The sequence below is a fragment of the Pleuronectes platessa genome, chromosome 18 (genome assembly GCF_947347685.1).
Source record: "Pleuronectes platessa chromosome 18, fPlePla1.1, whole genome shotgun sequence".
Lineage (NCBI taxonomy): Eukaryota > Metazoa > Chordata > Actinopteri > Pleuronectiformes > Pleuronectidae > Pleuronectes > Pleuronectes platessa.
In genome coordinates, this window is record NC_070643.1 from 18,932,446 (window position 1) to 18,951,329 (window position 18,884).

The 18,884-nt window shown below is 46.2% G+C and overlaps 1 protein-coding gene across 1 annotated transcript in view; it reads right to left on the reverse strand.

The window, feature by feature from the left end:
• Positions 1 to 18,884, reverse strand: part of crybg2 (crystallin beta-gamma domain containing 2) — a 34,409-nt gene that overhangs the window by 7,480 nt on the left and 8,045 nt on the right. Inside the window, exons 4-9 of the mRNA XM_053446351.1 lie at positions 17,547 to 17,702; positions 14,676 to 17,425; positions 9,313 to 10,561; positions 8,107 to 8,820; positions 2,159 to 2,206; positions 651 to 769 (exon numbers count right to left, since the gene is read on the reverse strand). Coding sequence (XP_053302326.1) covers positions 651 to 769; positions 2,159 to 2,206; positions 8,107 to 8,820; positions 9,313 to 10,561; positions 14,676 to 17,425; positions 17,547 to 17,702 — 5,036 coding nt within the window. The remainder of the gene's footprint in view (positions 1 to 650; positions 770 to 2,158; positions 2,207 to 8,106; positions 8,821 to 9,312; positions 10,562 to 14,675; positions 17,426 to 17,546; positions 17,703 to 18,884) is intronic.

Below are 18,884 nucleotides of genomic sequence, written 5' to 3' on the forward strand. Positions count from 1 at the left end.
ACCTTTAAATATTTCTTCAGCACAGAACTATATAAATATAGTTACATTACTCCACTGGTACAGGTAGATAAACTCTCAAAGAAAAATAACTAGATAGTTAATTTGAATCAGGGTTAATGGGAGACTCGGATCATCCTCAGTGTCAGTGCTGCTGCACTCACTTGGCTGCGTTGGATTAAACATTCCACATAGGAACACAGTGTGTGTTCTAGCTTGTGTGTAAGTGTGCGGGTGTGTCTGCTATGGATGGCATTTGCATGCCCACGCTGCATCAGTGGCATTTGTGCTCTGACATATGCAGAGCAGGGTTTATTGTGAAAAGCCGGTCTTTAATTACACACCTCACATTTCAGGTCAAATCAAGGTGCGGAGGTTAGTGACTCTTAACTTGACATTCAGAAAGAATTTCAAAAGGTCTCGGGCTCAATGTTGAAGGAGGGTCCAACATTTTTTCGGTTGGCCGGTCAATAGTGTAGGTGTGCTCATCTGGTTGTGTAATTTATCGTTGTGTTGACGGCTGACAGAGTATTTCAATTTGAAAGCAAAGTTATGTTGTGTGTCTGAAGCATTAAACTGTGATTTTGTGTTTCTGCTGCGACGCACTCAGTGAGACGTGGGACGTGTCACGTGATCTGTCCTCGTCCACTCACCCTCCTCTGATGACCCGGATGGAGATGGTGTCCTGCAGCTCCCAGGACGTAGCGTCTGTGACATCACTGCGCACCTCGATCCTCTGGCCGCACATCCCCGGTCGGTCGAAGATATACATCTAGAGAAATCACAGAGAAACAAGACAGATGCTAAAGAGAGAGAGAGAGAGAGAGATAATAACGTGGAATGACTATTTGGCTCATTTCTAAATGGCGGTTTTCCAACACAGGTGTGAAGCCTGGCTGTTAGCCTGCTGCTCCTCTGCAGAAAGGCTCAAAGATTATCATAGAATTATAGATTATTATAGAGGATCATCAGATACAAGACTTTACAAAGACACGGCCATTAGAAAATCACTTTTAAATAACTGAGAAGCAAATTACTCGTACAGTGAGAATGATGCGATAGCAAAATCCAGATTAAGTTACAATAATGACTCAGAATTACTGCAGGCAAGAGTTCAAACTGTGCAGATGAAAAATCCTTTACAGGAAATAAAAGAACAAACCCAGTATCATCGGATGACTGATAAATATCAAGTGAGATTAAATGAAATGTTAAATTTCACGCCCATGACCTTTAAGACAATAACCGCGCAAGATAAAAATGAAAAGGAGCATAATTAGTGCTCGATAATCTTTTAAATTCGAAACATGATGAACCTGTTGAGGTTTTGCACAAGGCTGTAGTTTCTCAAAGCTCTTAAAGTTCAGGTTTCCAGACATGTTTGGTCCGCTCAGGTCTGAGGCCCTGCAGCTTGGAAGAGCTCAATCTAAATGTCAGCTCCTCCTCTCATATTCAGAATCACTCACTGACAATCTCAGAGAAAAGGAACAACCTACGTACGCCCTTTAAGTGTGCAAGCAGGAGCAGGCCTGACATTTAATGACATTTAAATTAATAATGTCTGCTGCCGCTGCCTTGGAACAGACAGAAGTATGCAGTATTTTTTTGGCATCATCCATGGAGCCTGATCTTTCGTCGAATACTTGTGGTGGAGAACATATAAAACAAAAACCATGATCAAGACCTGATTCGTCCTTTCCCACTATCGCCATCACCGTCCCAGATTATCCTGAAGCGTGGGGGTTAACTCTGTGTGTGTGTGTGTGTGTGTGTGTGTGTGTGTGTGTGTGTGTGTGTGTGTGTGTGTGTGTGTGTGTGTTTTACAAAGTAAAGGAGTCGGAGGCTTCTCGATCTCGAATGGTTAATATCAAAAACTGAAGAAGAAGAATCTCTTCTGTGAGATTTCAAGTCTCCTGAATCGCCGGTGGTTTTGAGGATTATAAGATAAAAAATCTGTTAAATCTGTCATTGTGTCTGTGGTCTTTAAATCCTCTTGTGTGCGGCCGCCCTATTGTTTTATGTAGCCGACAAATTCCCGAGAGAAACAGCCTTGACCGTGATGATGTGACTTCCTGATCCCCGGCTCAAGGGGACCAGTGACAGCTCCTGTCGTCTCTGAACAAGTAACACGGCCGACAGCGAGGTTTGTGCAGAGACTCACCTTTCCAGGACGAGGATTGAGCTTCCCGTGCTCCTTCGCTTTTGTGAGCTATGGACAAAGACAAAAAATATATATATTTTAGCACAATTAACAATATATTTGGCATTTGAGTACAACCTTCTTTTCCCTCAGACATCCAGAAGCAGGTAAGTCAGGATCAGTGAAGATAAAAGGTCAAGATAAAGAACAGGGGTGTGAACAAATGAATATATACAAATATTAGAAGGATATGATAATTAATTATATTTGTGTTTGACATGCAAATAACCACAGAGCCCTTTTATTTTGGCTTAATAATCAATACATCACCTTCCCCCATCAAGGCTCTACAGTTCCCTTACATTCAATCAAGCTGCACCAAATAACAAACTCTCATAGATATCAGGAACCTAAATGCTTTTTCATAAATTGTCATGAATTGTCACAAATTATGGATAAGTTAGAAAAACGGAAAAAGAAACATGCAGTGTCTCAATGACAAGCTGATAAAATAGGTTCCTTGGATCCGTCCCTTTACCAAAATGTATTGGATTCTTCCTTGGCCCATCACTGTTCTAACTGGTGAAGGTAACCAGAATGCCACTCGGCAGATTGCATTCCTCAGCCAAGGCCGAACAATCCTACACTCGACAATCCAAACATTGTTTACAGCCAAGTCTAACACAGACGTGAGGAGAGAGAATCATCGTTCACTCCAGAACAAGCTACTCCTTGACAGGTGTTAAGACATTCACCCATTGTACCTGTATAACCTAACGCTCACCAACACCAGACCATTTAAAACTGTGGAGTGGAACCAGTGACTGATGAATGAAGTCCCTGTTCAGCTAGTTGAGCAGAGACCTGATTTCCTGCTGCACAAAAAAATTGGCTGGGACATTGATTCCATTTTGGTTTGTTTACTCGTGGTGCTGGAATGTGGTAGCGGGATATCACAGAGAAATTTGCATATAGATCCACCAGAGAGATCAGTGTGTGGTTGTGTGTCTGTGTGTGTGTGTTTCTGTGGTCTCAGGTATCGGTTGGCCTCTCCTCTCTATGAGCTGTGTAGGAAACAGGCTATCATCTGGATCCTGTTACCGAACAAAGAGGGCCAGCAACCGAAAGCTATTGTGTAACCAGACCTCGTCAGAGTCCGTCTCTGTTGTCATTTAAAGTTAAAAATACACACATGACAACATTTAGTTATTCCTTTTTAATAATTGTATGTTGTTTTGTGTTCTTTTAAATGAATATTGTCTTTTAATATTTGTGATTCCTTAGTTTTTGCTTTGCTCATGACTTTATGACCTTTTTTCTGCCTTTGTGAAGCCCTTAGATTTTGAAAAGTGCTCTTTAAATAGAGTCACTATTTTACGGCTGTGCACGCAGGTCTGATTGGTCATATACAACTTGTTGAATATTAAAGATTAAGGTTTAGAATAAAGAGGAGGTGTATTTGTCTTTAAAAGGACATATAGGACTGGGGTGAAAAAGATGCATTTATCTCAAAGGATATTGCAAAAATTCGGTGTTTTCATCATTATTCTTCCCAATTGTATATTTCAGTAATTGGAGTATTTATTGTATTTTGACCTCTGATACTCCTAAAGGTATCTCTTCTAACTCTGACTGACTTGTCTGTGTCCCAATGCAGCCGTGGGTGGAGCCGTTTCTCCCCATCAATGCTGTCAGGCTGCAAAACAACGCAGAGTCAAAGTCAACATTTACATTCCTCTTCTACGACACGGCCCAGTGTTCAGCCTGGAGAATGCACGCTGGATGTTTTCTGGCAGAAAAGCCGGATCCACACCGGTGAAGGATGCTTCTGAGAGAACAGAGGAGGGATGACTGACGCGGTGTCCTAACCTGTCGGACTGTCACATCACCGAAGAATCACAGCTTCTCTATCGTGCTGGTATCTGATGGTGGTGGTGGACCACGACCGAGGTGGCGGCTGACCGTGGACTATGATTACAACAAGACTGCTTGATGAACAATATGTCTCCTCAGATACTCGACCATTACTGACAATAATCCATCAATTCCTTGACCTTCAGTTATGCTACAAAGTTTTTATTCTAATCAATGCTGCAAATTCCCCAAACACACTTGACATCTATTGCACTAGGGAGAGGGATCCTCACAAGTGGCTCTCTCTGAGGTTTCTACTTTCTTTTTAACCTGTTAAAAGTTTTTTTTTGTAGTTTTCTTTACTCTTGTTGAGGATTAACGCGCAAGCGGGGGCGACATTTTCTAAATGCGTAAAAAGCGGTCGACCAATCACAACAGAGTGGGCCAGCGGGCCAATCAGAGGTGACTGGAGTGTTTGAGACAGAGGCTGAAAAGAGGAGCTGCAGCAACGGACAGTTTGAGGAAAGTCATACATTTTCTGACAATTAGAGCAGATAAACATTTTCCAGTAAAAACATCATTGTCTCCTGAAACTTCTTTGCATCAACAACAGAAAACAAAAGCAACGGCAAACATCTGCTTCACTTACGAGAGGTGCCGCCGAGTCGTCGGTGCCCAATTAAATCATAAACTCACAGTTTTGCCCTCGCCAATAAAATTAGATAGCGCTGATGGAATGTGCCGTTTCAGCAGATCCTTTATTCTGAATGAGCCTGTCAACTCCGCTTCATATCAAATGACGAGCAAACGAGCGGAGAAATGTGAAAATAAAAACAAAAGGCGAGGTGTGGTCGGGTCTGTGCAGGAACAGGCAGATAGCCGGGAGGGGTGCGGAGAAATGAAAAAGGTCAGATGCAGAAATTTGTCAGAATTAAACGATCGAGCAAAGTAACATCCGCCTGCTGATGGACGGGCTGCCAAGGGGGGGGGGGGGGGGGGGGGGGGGGGGGGGGGGTCAATGCATGAGGAGTATAAACGTTTCCGTTCATTTCTACAAACAAATCCTCGTCCATTTACTTTCCATGTCTCTAATTTCATCTGTGGACTTAAGCGAGGCAGGATGAAGCTGTAAAATATGTCCCTGTTCAAACACAGGACACCGACACACGACCTTCCCTGATAAGAAAGTAATTTAAGTATAACTTAGAATCCCACATTTAAATTTGAATTCAAATTCAGTGCAGTTCAGATCCATTCTAACTCTATTTTCTACTTAAAATCAACATTATCACATAATGTCTCCATTAAAACTACCTGCAAAAGATAAATAAAGTTCTGGGAATTAATATACTATTCACCCCAAGTCAGTTTCTTTTCGATCTGGCTCCTGAAGGCATGTACACAAGAGACCAAGAGCACTTGTTGCATATACTCTTGATGACTGCTAGGAAAATGGTGACAATAAAATGGTTGAATCCACAGCCACCTACAGTGGCACAGTGGAAACAGAAGCTGAGGGAGGTGTATGCAATGGAGGCTCTAACGGCTCAATTGCAATTAAAGTCTGATGTTTTTGTGAGGAGATGGCTACCTATTGCAGGATACCTCTCTATTTGAGGGGAATCCTGTGGTACGATGGAATGTCTTAACTGTCCTTTTATTTATTTATTATTTTTCACCAATCAGTCTGTCATGTATAATCTGTGATGTTGTCAAGGAATGTTTGTGTTTCTCTTCAATAAAAACAAAGTTTAAAAAAAAAAAAAAAAAACTACCTGCAAAAAGTTAAAGCCAGGGTTGGTAATCCTGGGAAAGCCAGAAGGTTCTGATGCCACTAGGCCTCGAGAGAATTAAACCAATACACCCCCCCCCCCCCCCTTCCAGTGGCCCTCCCAGCTAAAAGCCCAGTATTCCGTGACTTTGCTAAGCCCTCGCTAACGTCTCTGCTTCGATGGCGTCTCTCCAGCTGAGGACTCCGATCCTGCACAATGACAACATGTGCAGGGTGTGTGCAGGTGAGAGAGTGATGGACAGGTGCGCTGCACTGAAGGAAATGACTCGCTGGGTTAATTACAGTTCTACGAGGGCCACGGGACAAAGGCTTGCCCGCCCCCCCCCCCCCCCCCTTTTCTTTTTCAGATGACTATTTATTGATGGCTATCACGAAGAGGATTTCAACAAATAAGCTGAATGCACCTCTCTGGTTTAACTCTGAGTTACCTCACCACCAGGCCACACTAGCTGTGCATGTTATGTGCAGTATGCAGTGAACAAAGGCCTCTGTTGAAGTTATCATAGGCCGGAATGCAACTTTGCATATTTGCAACACATGAATGATGATAACACCTCTCTCCATTCCTTTCTTCAGGCGCCCGGCTGTACGTTTTTTAACAAAGGAGAAATTTTTTAAATCCGCCCTGTCTGAAAAATAAACATCTATTGCAGTAATAACCCCCCCCACCCCCCCACCCTGAAGACCTCCGGAGGCCCAAACACCTCGTTTGATGTGAGCTTCAGTGGCTGCAGGGAACGCGAGCTGAGGTCCTGCTGTGTGGGTTAAAACACATTAGAGCTGCAGGAGCCACATCGCTGAACAACCCAGAGGGAAACCAAGTTCTGTTTGAACTGGAATGTGCAAACTTTCGGATTAAGAGTCAACAAGACAGCCGCACATCTGCTCGTCCTTTTTCTGTGTTTGCATGGACAGAAATAACAGCGTCTTCACATGCTCGGCGTGGAGAAACACGATCAACAACACGGCCCAGTGCACTGCAGAGAGGAGCAGGTTTGACTGCCTGTCCCAACATCCCCTTCTGTGGCTTCCACGTTACCCAGCTCTTGGCAAACACTGCACTTACAATGTATAATGGGTAATTATAATGGTTAGCAGTGGAGTGTGAAATAGCTTAAAAACAGTTTATGGTTTGAAGCAGGGGAAGGTGGCTGGAGGGATCCAGAGGGACTTTCAGTGGACAGATCAGATGGAGACGGGGAAGTGAGGGCGGGTGTGAGCGTCGGCCATGTGTGCACGTGTGAGCGGATCTTGTCTTTTCCTGCCAATAAAAATCATGTCCTAATCAGTTAAACACTTCACATGCACACACAAACCTTCGCATTGTCAGAACGAGTCGATGCATGCGTCTGGAGACACACCCTTTTTTGGGGGGGGGGATTATCAGTGGGAATAGCGTGTACCTGACAGGTCGCCATCGGGGGTTTGAATCCCACCAACGACGAGGCTTCTGGTTACCTCGTTTTTCTTTATCAGCAGGATCACGCAAAAACCACACAACCAATTTCCCCAAAAACTTGAGCACAAATCCAGAGAAAGGGGCTGAGCAGGGATTTCATCTGCCTCTTTTAAACATTGTGAAATAGGGAATAGTTCATAAATCTTGATGGAAATAAATCAGGCATGTTTATAAAGTTAGATCGATGGGTGTTTGCAATTTGGTGCAGCTTGACTGAATTAGAAGGAAACTTTCAGGGAGTTTTAAACTGTCCCGAGTGTCATTATACAATCAGACTAACTGTGCTCGACAAATATTTGAATTCAAAAGCTCCATATACATATATTCGTTACACTATGTGAAGGTATGCATAAACTAACAGGGCCACTCCTGTGTGCACAGCAAACCACAGACTCACTCTCTCTCTCACCTGATGTGAGCTGCCCTGTTAGTTTGTCTGTTTTACACTGAGGACAAAGGATCTGGGAGTTACACACTCAGAGCTGCTGCTGCAATAAGTGCACATATAAATGTCGATGTGGTGTCTATTACAGGCTTCAATCAGCTTTACACTGACTCCGATGACTCATCAGTTTATTCAGTGTTTTGTATCAAGTATAATCTGCTTTTTTATTGCATCCTTACACTTTAGAGAAACACATTATACTGACACTGTGTTTTCACTGAACTGCTCCTACACATGTTAGTTCAAAAACCTATTTACCAAAATGTGTAAACGCAGAATCCTCATTCTTCTCAGCAATATCAAGCTTTGGCTAAATATGTAATTTATTCTAAATCCCTTATTTTGATGGATTTTTATTGTCACCTAAGCAAGAATAATAAGATCCAGTAAAAATAATACAAAAAACTAGTCATACTCACGTAAGCATCAGGGAAGGCTCTGTATTTTGGCGCCTGATTCCTGTCGGGCTCAGGCTCCTTGCTCTGGAACCGAGACCCCCCATACATGCTGTTGAACAGTGACGTCTGCTGGACCCCCCCGGGGCCGTCGGTGCTGAAGCTCCTCTGCAGGGGGGGCGGCGGCGTGGTCCCAGCCCCGGCACCGATCCCCATCCCCTGGGTCTGGCCAAACATGGATAGTGGGGAGTCTGTGGATGTGAACGACCTGTGAAGGTCTATGGAGCCCGAGGGGCTGAGGAGGCGGGTGGGACTGTTACTGGGAGGTGGGGAACCGAAGTTGGGCTGCGGTGGGCGACTCATTCGGCCGTTGAGGTCTTCGGATCCGGTCAAGGAGCCTGACGAGGAGGAGGAGGAGTTTGCCAGGAAGGAGAAGCGCTCGAAGCGGGACCCTGCTGGTTCACCGAGTTCCTTCTGTCCCACACTCAGGCGATTGCTTGAAGGCCCCGTGTCCGGTAGCGAGCCGCTGCGGAAGAGTGAACGATGGGATTTTCCGTTCTCCATCGTCTGATCTATGGACGATGACCTGTAGCCTCCGTAGATGAGGCTGTTGTCGAGGCGAGAGCCTGTGCTGGGCGGGGGGGATATTCCGTTTCCATTCAGCAACGGGGATTTTAAGTCCTCAAGGAAAGAGTCAGAGGATCTTCTTAAAGCATTACGTTTTCCTGGCTGCTGGTCCTGCAGGAGATCGAGCACAGGTGGTAAATAAAGCAGTGAGAATATAAAACTAAAGAAGCAATGTTATCATGTTAATCTGCAAGATATCACTCCAGGTAGATTGATTTGTTTCTTTTGTCTCTGAGATTTTTCGGACTTAACCACAATGAGAGTGAACGTAGGTTTGTTTGTGGAGAAGAAAAATGTAGTTTTGACATTTTTGGAGCCAAGAAGCCACGTTTCCTCAGAGGGATACAAGTTATCCTGTTTTTGTAAAACTAATTATAATAATAACAGTGTAATTATAACATAACTATAAAAAGGTACAAAGTTACATAATTATTTTTAATTACCTCGGGAGCATTTTTGCATATTTTCCTGCTTCGTGCATTCTATTCTGTTGCATTTTTTTAATTTCTAGAAAGATCATTTAGCAGATAAAACATTTCCACTAAACTTTTATTTGAAGTACTTATGAATGTACTTATTTCAGGTGTCATCAGTGCACTGTACCTGCTGGGTCTTCAGCAGCTCCAGTGGTGATCGGTTGTCTCTGAGGAAGTTCCTCTTCAGTCCCAGCTCAGGAGGCAGAGAGAAAATCCCATCCAGCTTGTCGGAGCCGTTGGTTTCCATCGTTTTCACAGGGCTGGTGATGGAGGCAGGGAGGTGAAGGGCGTTGGGGCTGGTGAGGGAGGCAGGGAGGAGAAGGGAGATGGGGCGGGTGAGGGAGGCAGGGAGGTGAGGGGAGATGGGGCTGGGAGCATCCTCCACAATGGGAGGCAGCGAGGACATCAGGGTCGGGACAGGTGCCCGCACGCCATTAGACCTGGGCCGGAAGGAGGGTCCCATGTTCTTCAGGGTGTCCACCAGGTTGTCCATTTCCAGCTGGTTGGAGGAGTCTGCCTCGGGGGAGGCCGGGGGAGTGGACGGGGGAGCTGCAGGCTCGCAGTCCAGCTCCACCAGTGTGGCTTTAAACAACCCAGTGAACTCAGAGGGCTGGTTGTCGTCGTGTGGGAACCCGTCGGTGTGGCTGGTGTGCAGGGCCGAGGAGAAGCCGAACACAGGGAGCTGCTGTGAGTCCCAGGGTGACTTTAGCCTCTCTGCCTCTCCCTCCCTCCGTCTCTCTGCTTCACCCGCAGGTGCAGCTGGCTCCTCCTGCTCCACCAGGCTCCTCCTCCTCCAATCATATCTGGCTTCTCCCGCTGACTCGCTCTCGCGCCTCAGGTCGACTTCGGTGTCGTCTCTGAGCCTGTAGCTCAGGCTCGAGTGTTCCTCCGGAGCGGGGGAGTAGGAGGAGGCGGTGGAGGAGAGGCTGTCGCTCAGAGGTTTGTACACTGTAGCCCCGGGGAGAGTGGAGTAGGCGGAGGAGATGGAGGAGGAGGAGGAGGAGTGGGGGCTGGAGTAAGTGTCAGACAATGTGTAAGTCTGAGAGTCAGAAAAAGAGGAATCCTGTACCTGGTATGGTTTGTACTGTGAAACGCCCTCAAATCTGTTCCTCCAGGTGTAGTCTGAGCCCACGTCTGTTCCATTGGACTCAGTTGAGTCCACCGTGTCCTGTCCTCGGCCGTCAGCCTCAGGGATCAGAGACATTTTATGGAAACGCTGTTTGGACTCGTCCTCTTCCAGGGAAGACAAGCTCCTTATGGTCAGTTTGGTGTTCAGGCTGCTGTAGCCTGAATCCATCTTGTCCAGCGTGTCCTGGTCGACGTCCGTCTGCCGACTCTCTGGAGCTGCTGCGTCTGTCCTCGAAGACGTCGGGGACCTGGACAGACAGAACAAAAGACTGATTTTAGTGCCTCAGAGGTGTGGCACCCATGTAATGACAACAAGGCAAATTTACACAAAGACTTCCTATGGATGTCTTGACATGAAAGATTGAGTTTACAAGAGCCTCATCATTACAATTGTTGTTAAGATAATACTTTCAAAGATAACGGCAGAAGGGATCCGAGCCTTACTGTGGAACCGGGAAAAAGAGAAGAGCAACGCAGGAAAGACGCTCAGAAGAGAAGGAGAAGTTTCACTCTGCAGATAAAGTCATGAAACCAAGAGGGAGGAGCAGTGACACAGGAGTGTCAAAGTGGACAATTCCAAAGGTCATGAGAATAAACAGGAACAGCCTCAGTGAGCTGATTACATTAGTCCATAGAAGTGTCAATATTGTAAGAACCCGCCTTAAATACTATGATGGGCTTCATGTAGGAGATTGTAAAAGTCACCGTGATTAGAACCGGACGCACAATAAATGCAGGAACACGCTGTTCATGATGCAGCTACAGGAACATTGTTGGAACATGTAGAGGCCCATATGCAAATCTAGATCCATGCGCATGTGCTTTAACATGCAAATGTCTTCATGTCCTCAGGGAGCGATGCTGAGTGACAGGAGAAATCAAGTGTATGTGTCATATTAGTTGTGTAGCAGCTCCGGAGACCATCGAGAAACATCGGCCTTTGTGTAATTTCTGATTCAACCTCTATTGGTTAAAAAAAACAGTGTCGGAGTTTTGTCGACACACAACAGATCCGGACTAACCTGCAAAACAATGGTTAAACATTCCTCTCAAGGCTCATCTGTCCAAGTACCTGTCAAAGGACCACAGCTATGTGCACACAGAGGGTTCCATGGAACTAATACCTCAGAGGTTTTACTATTTCCTCAAATACACAACATCAGAGCCGGAACCTTAATTGATCTTGATCGTTTTGATCAGAGTTCTGCAGAAGACACGCATGCCGTGAACTCACAGGTTAGACATGAGGCACCTGATCATCAGGCAAAATGTGATTCCAGTTAAACACTAAGATTTTCAGACCATGTGGAGAGTCTGTGGAGACATGTTTGAGTCATACAGGAATCTAAACGTGGGGAGAGGAGAGCAGGTGTGTCACCAGAGCACGTTTCTCTCCCTCAGCCTCCCTTATCTCTTCATATCTACAGGGGGTTATAGTGCACGTTAACAAAGGGTGTAGTACAGCCACTGGTGAGGGTCAAACGCCATCAAGGCCTGCTCAAGGAAAAGTCAAGTGTAGTTGACACACGTCAACAGAGTTAACATGACAAATTATTTAACTTTCCAGGATTTTTTAATTCACAAAATAACCACTAGAGGCAGGATAAACGGAGAAAAGCATCATATGTCTCCATTATTGATATGATATGATTTTCTCCTGTTGATTTCAGGGATTCTTAAGGAATCAAAGATTCACTTTCTGCTCATTTCTAACTGGTTTATTCTGACAATCTGAACTCAGGGTCTTGATGTGAACAATTTATTATCATTGTTGGATAAAGTTTGGTGTTTTGAAGCGTTTTCGAGATGCGTTCAGGGACATGGAGCAAATATCCAAAGTAAATGTTGAATTCATTCATTCTAAATTGTGACTAATCGATGTAAAACAACATGCACTTCCACCTTAAAACCCTCCTGACCTTAAATCTGATCTGTCGAAGGAGTAAGAGGTGAGGAGTTTCTGAACATAGCTTCAGTCCGGTCGAGGTGTGGTTTTTTAAACAAGCGTCACATGCTCTGCAGGCAGAAGTTGTTTTACAGCAAAGAGGGAATTCTCCACGAGTTTGTCATTCCTCTCTTATCTCAAAGCCAAGTGTCAAAGTGTCAAAGTGTCAAACGGGAGCGTTTCAGCCAAGATCACAAAGGAAAACAAAAGACGAGTGGTCGGACCAGAAACAGCCAAAGGCCTTGAAGAGTTGATGGTGTTTTAAAGAGGAAATTAAGAGATTTAATCCAGCGTTTTAGCACAAATTCACGAGGAAAAAAATCAAACGGCAGAAATTACAACTGTTTTACAATCAGTGGTCCGAGGTGGGTGGGATCCTGGTGTATCTGCCCTGGACTTCACCACAGACAGGCGCCTATGAGACAGGTCCAACTGGCTAAATTCCATTTTTATTGGTTTGTCTGTGTCGGAGGCCCCAACTTGTTTGTAGGCCGATTCTGGAGAAGACGAATAAATCATCTACTGCCTGTTTGATGTGATGACACCAGAATGTCTCGGCTCCTCCACCTGAGCTCAACGTGACGGAAGGTGTAACATGAACCAGCTGGAGCCAGGATCACAATCTCTCCCCTGAATGTAGGAATCTACAAAAACTGCTTCATCCACCAAGGGGGTCAGGAGTCAGGATGCTGAACTGTCTCCTTGTACCCCCCCCATCCCCCAACTGCCACCAGCAACAGATCTGTAACCAGCTGCCTTTTCACTGCATACTACGTTGTACTATGTTTGGAGTACTTCATATGCTGCGTACTTATATGGCAGAATTGACAATAAACTTGACTTTGACTTTATTTAAATTCTTCTTCTGTAACCGACAACTGTTTTGGAAATATAAACAATACGGTCATTCACTTTGAATTCTGATGTGTATATATATATATGCTTAGTGAGTGTTGTTTTTGAGTCATTTTGTTATTTAGAAGTTGTGTTTTGCCCCATTGTCCATTTATTTGTTTGTTTGTCAACAGGATTACACAAAACAACAACTGAAAAGATTTCAATGAAGCACGTTTCTTTCACTTTTTTATCTCTAAATCCTGCATATTTTTTTGGGCACTGGTATCTAAGAGTGTTTGCAGAGTGGTGCAGCCTTATTGATAAAGTTTGTAAATATGTATCATCCCTCGTCTTCCACTCCAGTAAAACACACGTCTCTGCTGCCACCTTGTGGTCTTAAAAGTACAAAACAAATATAGTACAGTGCAACATAAATTAGACACCAGTCGATCAATGATGTAGAGCTGCTGTTACGCAACCAGTTACAAAACAGTCGGCCTCTATAAATCTGTAAATGTGCACCTGTCACATCACGTGTCACTGGTTTACATGACACTTATCTTTCTGAGGAATCTACCTCTCCCATCATGTCAACACAGAAAAATGAAGAGGGAGGAGAAGCCTCAAATAAACACACACAAAAAAAACACCTGTTCAACACCACAGGTTGTTTAGCAGAGACCTACTTTACCTCACAAGGTGTTGTCACGACTGTAAAGCTCCATCACCTGAGGCATGATTTATTTATTTATTACTTTTAACCCTTTAGGAAACAATCTCAAGTATTTAGGTCTAAAACTAACGATTATTTAAACTCTTCATTAATCTGTTGACAAACGTCCATGACACACTCACAGCTCCACAGTTCAGAATTATATAAAACAGACTAAAGCAGTGAATCTGCCACGATAAGACATTATCCGCGATAAAGAACTTTAATGATCAACCGAGACGTTACATTTTTACAGATAAAAAATAAGCAGTTAATTATACAGTGTTGGGGTGAGGCCTCTCTCCTGTCGTGCGCCGATCATCATAAATCATGTCTCTTACTAACTCGTAGGTTGTCTTCATGATGGAAGCTGCAGTAAAACGTTTCCCAAATCTGTCGGTGAACAAGACAGATCATCCGCTCTGACCTATTTACCGAAGTGGATGTTTAGCCATCACCAGGTTCAGGGCCAGGTCAGGTGGCCACGCGGTAAGGTGAGAGTTACATTAGCCATATACCCTCTATTGTCTCGTTAGCGAGGGAACAGCACACAGGAAGCTGTACAAGCTGTACAGGCTTCAGTTTCCTGTCGCAATTTGGTTCCAGGCAACAAGAACTTGGTCCCACAACATCAACAATGTGCGTCTGGTGGGAAACCTCAAAGGGAAACCTGCTGCCAGCAATTTCCCCTAAATTCCATAATTGCTGACTTTGTGTAAATACCACACTTGTTGTACTCCCCCCCCCCGGGCTGCTCCCTGCACACAAACCTCGTGGTCATCAAGCGACTAACGTGCATGAGCCCAGGTCTAAATCCAGAACACCTGCAGGACAAGAATCAAAAACAGAGAGACAGTTCCCCACTCACCCTGAAGTCAGGTCCGGCTCAGCTGCTGCCGGATGCTCGTGGCCCTCAGAGGACTCCCCTGCAGGTCCCGGATCAGGTCGGTGTGTGTCTGCACTCGGGGTTGACAGCTCGACTCCCTCCTGTCCTGGCACCGTCCTCTTTTTGTCCTCGCGCCCTGTAATCGTATCCTCCCACTCGCTACGCTGCTGATCGCTGCTGTGCCCAATCTCTGTGGCGTCTGATTGCAGCTCGGGGCTGTGAGTCGGAATGAGAACCTCTGCTCCGGCTGAGGGATCTGAGTCGGCACTGCTGTGGATGTCTGTGCCCGCTTCTCCTCGCTCGTCCTCACCTGGTGAAACTTGTTCCTCTCTGCCCGTGGGAGTGATCACATCTTCCTCCCCGGTGTGGCAGGGAGCAGCAGGTTCACACAGAGGACTCCTGTCGTCTTCGGACACCTGACACTCTGTCTCCTGGCTCGGGAGCTGATTCTCTACGATGAGGTGGTCTTCTGTTTCCAGGTCCCCGGTCCAGTTTCGCTCAGAACACACCCCCTGCACATGCGGCGGCTCACTGGAGGGTGGAGCAACCCTGCATACCATCACCTGCTGAACCGGTGTGGCCAGTGAGGCCTCCTTACCCTCCTCCCTACCCTCCTCCTCCACCTCCTCCTCCACCTCTTTAATCTGTGATAACACTGCAGGTGCTACTTCTGTCTCCTGCCTCTTTGCATCATTGCTCAACACATACTCAAGCATCTCGCTTTCTGGCACTTGAGTCTCTTCCTCCTTGTGACCCATCGGTTGATGCTGCTCCTCTTCAGTTTGGCTGATGAGATCCTCGTCACCTTCCTCGCTCTGCGTTTTAACAATCACCACCCTGAATTCTCCCTCACCTCTCTCACTTCTCCCCGTCTCTACGACCTCCCCCCACTCCCTCTCTTTTAAACCGTCCACCTCCTCTCTTTCGTGCATCGTGTGCATCTCCTCCTCCACCTCCTCCTCCTCCTCTTTGATCTGTGATAACTCTGCATGTGCTACTTCTGTCTCCTGCCTCTTTGCATCATTGCTCCACAAATCCTCAAGCATCTCACTTTCTGGCACCAGAGTCTCCTCCACGTGACCCATCGGTTGATGCAGCTCCTCTTCAGTTTGGCTGAGGAGATCCTCGTCGTTCCCCTCGTCTTCTTCCTCGCTCTGCATTTTAACAATCACCACCCTGAATTCTCCCTCACCTCTCTCGCTTCTCCCCGTCTCTACGACCTCCCCCCACTCCCTCTCTTTCAAACTGTCCACCTCCTCTCTTTCGTACATCGTGTACATCTCCTCTTCCTCGCTCTCCTCCTCCTCCTCCTCCTGGTTGTTCTCCTCGGCGCTGTAGTACACCTCCATGACGCTGCCATCATCCGATCCCACGCTCAGGTACGCTGGGCTCAGAGGCCCCTCGCTCCCCTCCCTCGGCCCTGCACCGGAAGCAGCATATAAGAACTCGGTCGTATCGATCTGTATCTCGAGACTCTCGAGTGCGTTCATTTTGTCCGGGACAGGAGAGACACAAGCGGAGTCGGCGCTTGCTTCCTCTGTGACTAACTCTTTCACAAGGATCACCCTCTGTTTGGAGGCAGTAACCTGAGTCCCGGCCCCAGGGGAGGCTGCATAGCCAGAGACCTGTGGGGGAGGGCTCTGAACCGTGGGGGCTGACCTGACTGTGTCCTGGACGAGACCAACACCGTCTGATTTCACATTGGAAACCGAGCGGGTCCTCTCTGAAGAAGGAATGTCTTTAAAGACGAGAGAGGAAGGACGATAGGCGTTTGCGTCCATTTGAGAATCACGAGGGTCGACACGTGTGCTGGTTGATCTACTTTCTGCATCGTCCAGTCTGCGAGTGTGTGAGGACGACAGGTGAGAGGAGACAACACTCTGGGTTTTCACCAGGGCAGGCTCCAGTGTGGAGTTCACCTCTATCCTCTCCGTGTGGATGAGAAGAGGGGAGGGAGGAGGGTAGGAGAGGGATGACGTCACCTCAGAGGAGAAACTCTGAGGGAAAAGTGAATCGTACAGTTCCCCGTAAACCACAGCCTGACTGGGAGGGCTCCGTGCTCCGCCGTCGGCCGAGGCTGTGGTGACGCTTTTGGCAGCTTCGGGAAACGAAGATCTCTCGGCGTGAGAAACCGAGACGTCTTCACGGCCGGAGCTCGGGGCCGTGACGCCAGAGGCTACAGGATGATGCTGTGATAACGGAACTCTGGTGGATTCCGGAGGAGAGATGTCAGTGTTTGTGTGAGACTGCTGGAGGACATCACTTTCACTGACTGACTCGACAACTGCTGCATTGTGATCTGAGGAGTGCAGACTGAGACTGGCTGGAAGGCGCGGTGCATTCTGGGTATCAGCAACGGGGATGCTGTCTGTCAAAGGAGCAGGTGATTTGGCGCCACCTCTGGGCAAGTTGTGGTGAGCGGAAATGTTCACGTCCTCGTCATCTAGCTGCAGCTCAGGAATGGAAGCTATCGGTGCTTTCGGTAAATCCTCGTCCACATGGAACCGATCGGAGAGGTTCAGAGGCTCCCGGGGTTCAGGATGGGTGTTCACGCTGACGACTGACTGTGATTGGTCGGGGAGAGGGAAGTGTGGCTCTGATTGTTTTGCGGCCACGGGGGGAGGAGACGGGATGTCGAACCTTTTGCGGGTGACGAGCTCCGGCTGAGACAAACTGAACATCGTCTTCACGTGGCCCTGATCCAGCTCCATCTCACTGAGGTCCATCGTGGTCTGCAGGGAGATCAGTTACAGTTACAGTTATTAAATGAGATTATTATTATTAGTTATCAACGATTATCTCAAAGTAAGGACACATCATTAGGCCAAACGTAAACAGTGTGACTGATTTTACCTCCTCTTGCTCATCGATGGGTGGACTGTGAAGAACAAACGTGCTCTTGGAGAGTTTCTCTTCATCCTTCCTCTTCCTCTTTTTAAGACCAAAGGAAAAGGTGGCAAACCTCTTGGGCTTGCGGAGGTCCAACTCCGAGTAGCTTAATTCTTTGCTCTGAGAGGAAGAGAGAAAGATGGAGGAGAGACGAGAATTAACGAAACACAGAATTTGATGTCGGTTATCAACACTGATATATCTTGTTACTAAAAGCATCAAAGGAAGTGAAGCTGCTTCCTGTACGTAAACAATCCTCGATAGCCAGAAAGTTCACTCGTCCTCCCAAACACCATTTTTAAAGGCTGTGTCATCTGTATCATAGAAACTCTGAACCACTTCTCCTGCCAGCGGTAGGAATGTGGATGTTGCACAATTAAAATAAAATTCCACCTCAAAGATTCCGAGTTCTTACACCTGGAAACATCCAGCTGCCACCCGGACTTCATTCCAGGCAGCAGAAGCGGCTCCACCCTGACAAAAATGAAGGACTAGTAGAACACGATCTACCAAACCGACCAGCTGCTGTCTCAGATAAGGTTCTGTGGAGGCCTGGTGAAGGTTAATGTCAAATAGCCCAACCACAGACAATGCAGAGCTAACTGCTTATATACTGCAACACATAAAGTATATTATAGCTTAACACGTTACCATATATTGACCCGAGTACATAGAAAGACAGATACAAATTTTCACCTAATCTTAAAAGTGGATGGTTCATGTGAGTGCTTGAGAATAACTGATCCATCAAACATCTGCATATCTGCACAGCATGAGGCTCGTTCCTCGTTATAAAAATTATTAATTGATCTGTAATTGATTGAATCTCGAACTCGACCCCTCCAGTCCTCAGATGTGTTTTATAAAAGAAGATAGTGAAGCGAGCTGTCGATGATGAAATCAGATTTCTGAGGAATATGGGTGCATGCCTTGTGGAGCCCTGATGACAAAGGAGAAATGAAAACAAAGCTGTCCGTCACTGGCATCTGACAGATTTCCAACACGGGTGTGTCTCTAGGAATTCTTCCGTCCCTGATGGCTGGTTTCGGAAAGTATGAGAGGACAACAATCAAAGTTGACTCCGGGTTAGACGAGTGATTGATGGACAGGGTGACTCGCAGCCGTGTTAAACACATCTACCGTCTGCTCTCCATGCATGAGCTCACAAAACCAACTACACAAGGAAGGGACAGAGATTTAAAAAAAGATTCTGATTCAAAGATATAAAAACCAAAAACAAAACTTTAACCTTTTCAGTGATTATATCAAAGTGAATCCACTAAAAACTGGACTAGAAATCCT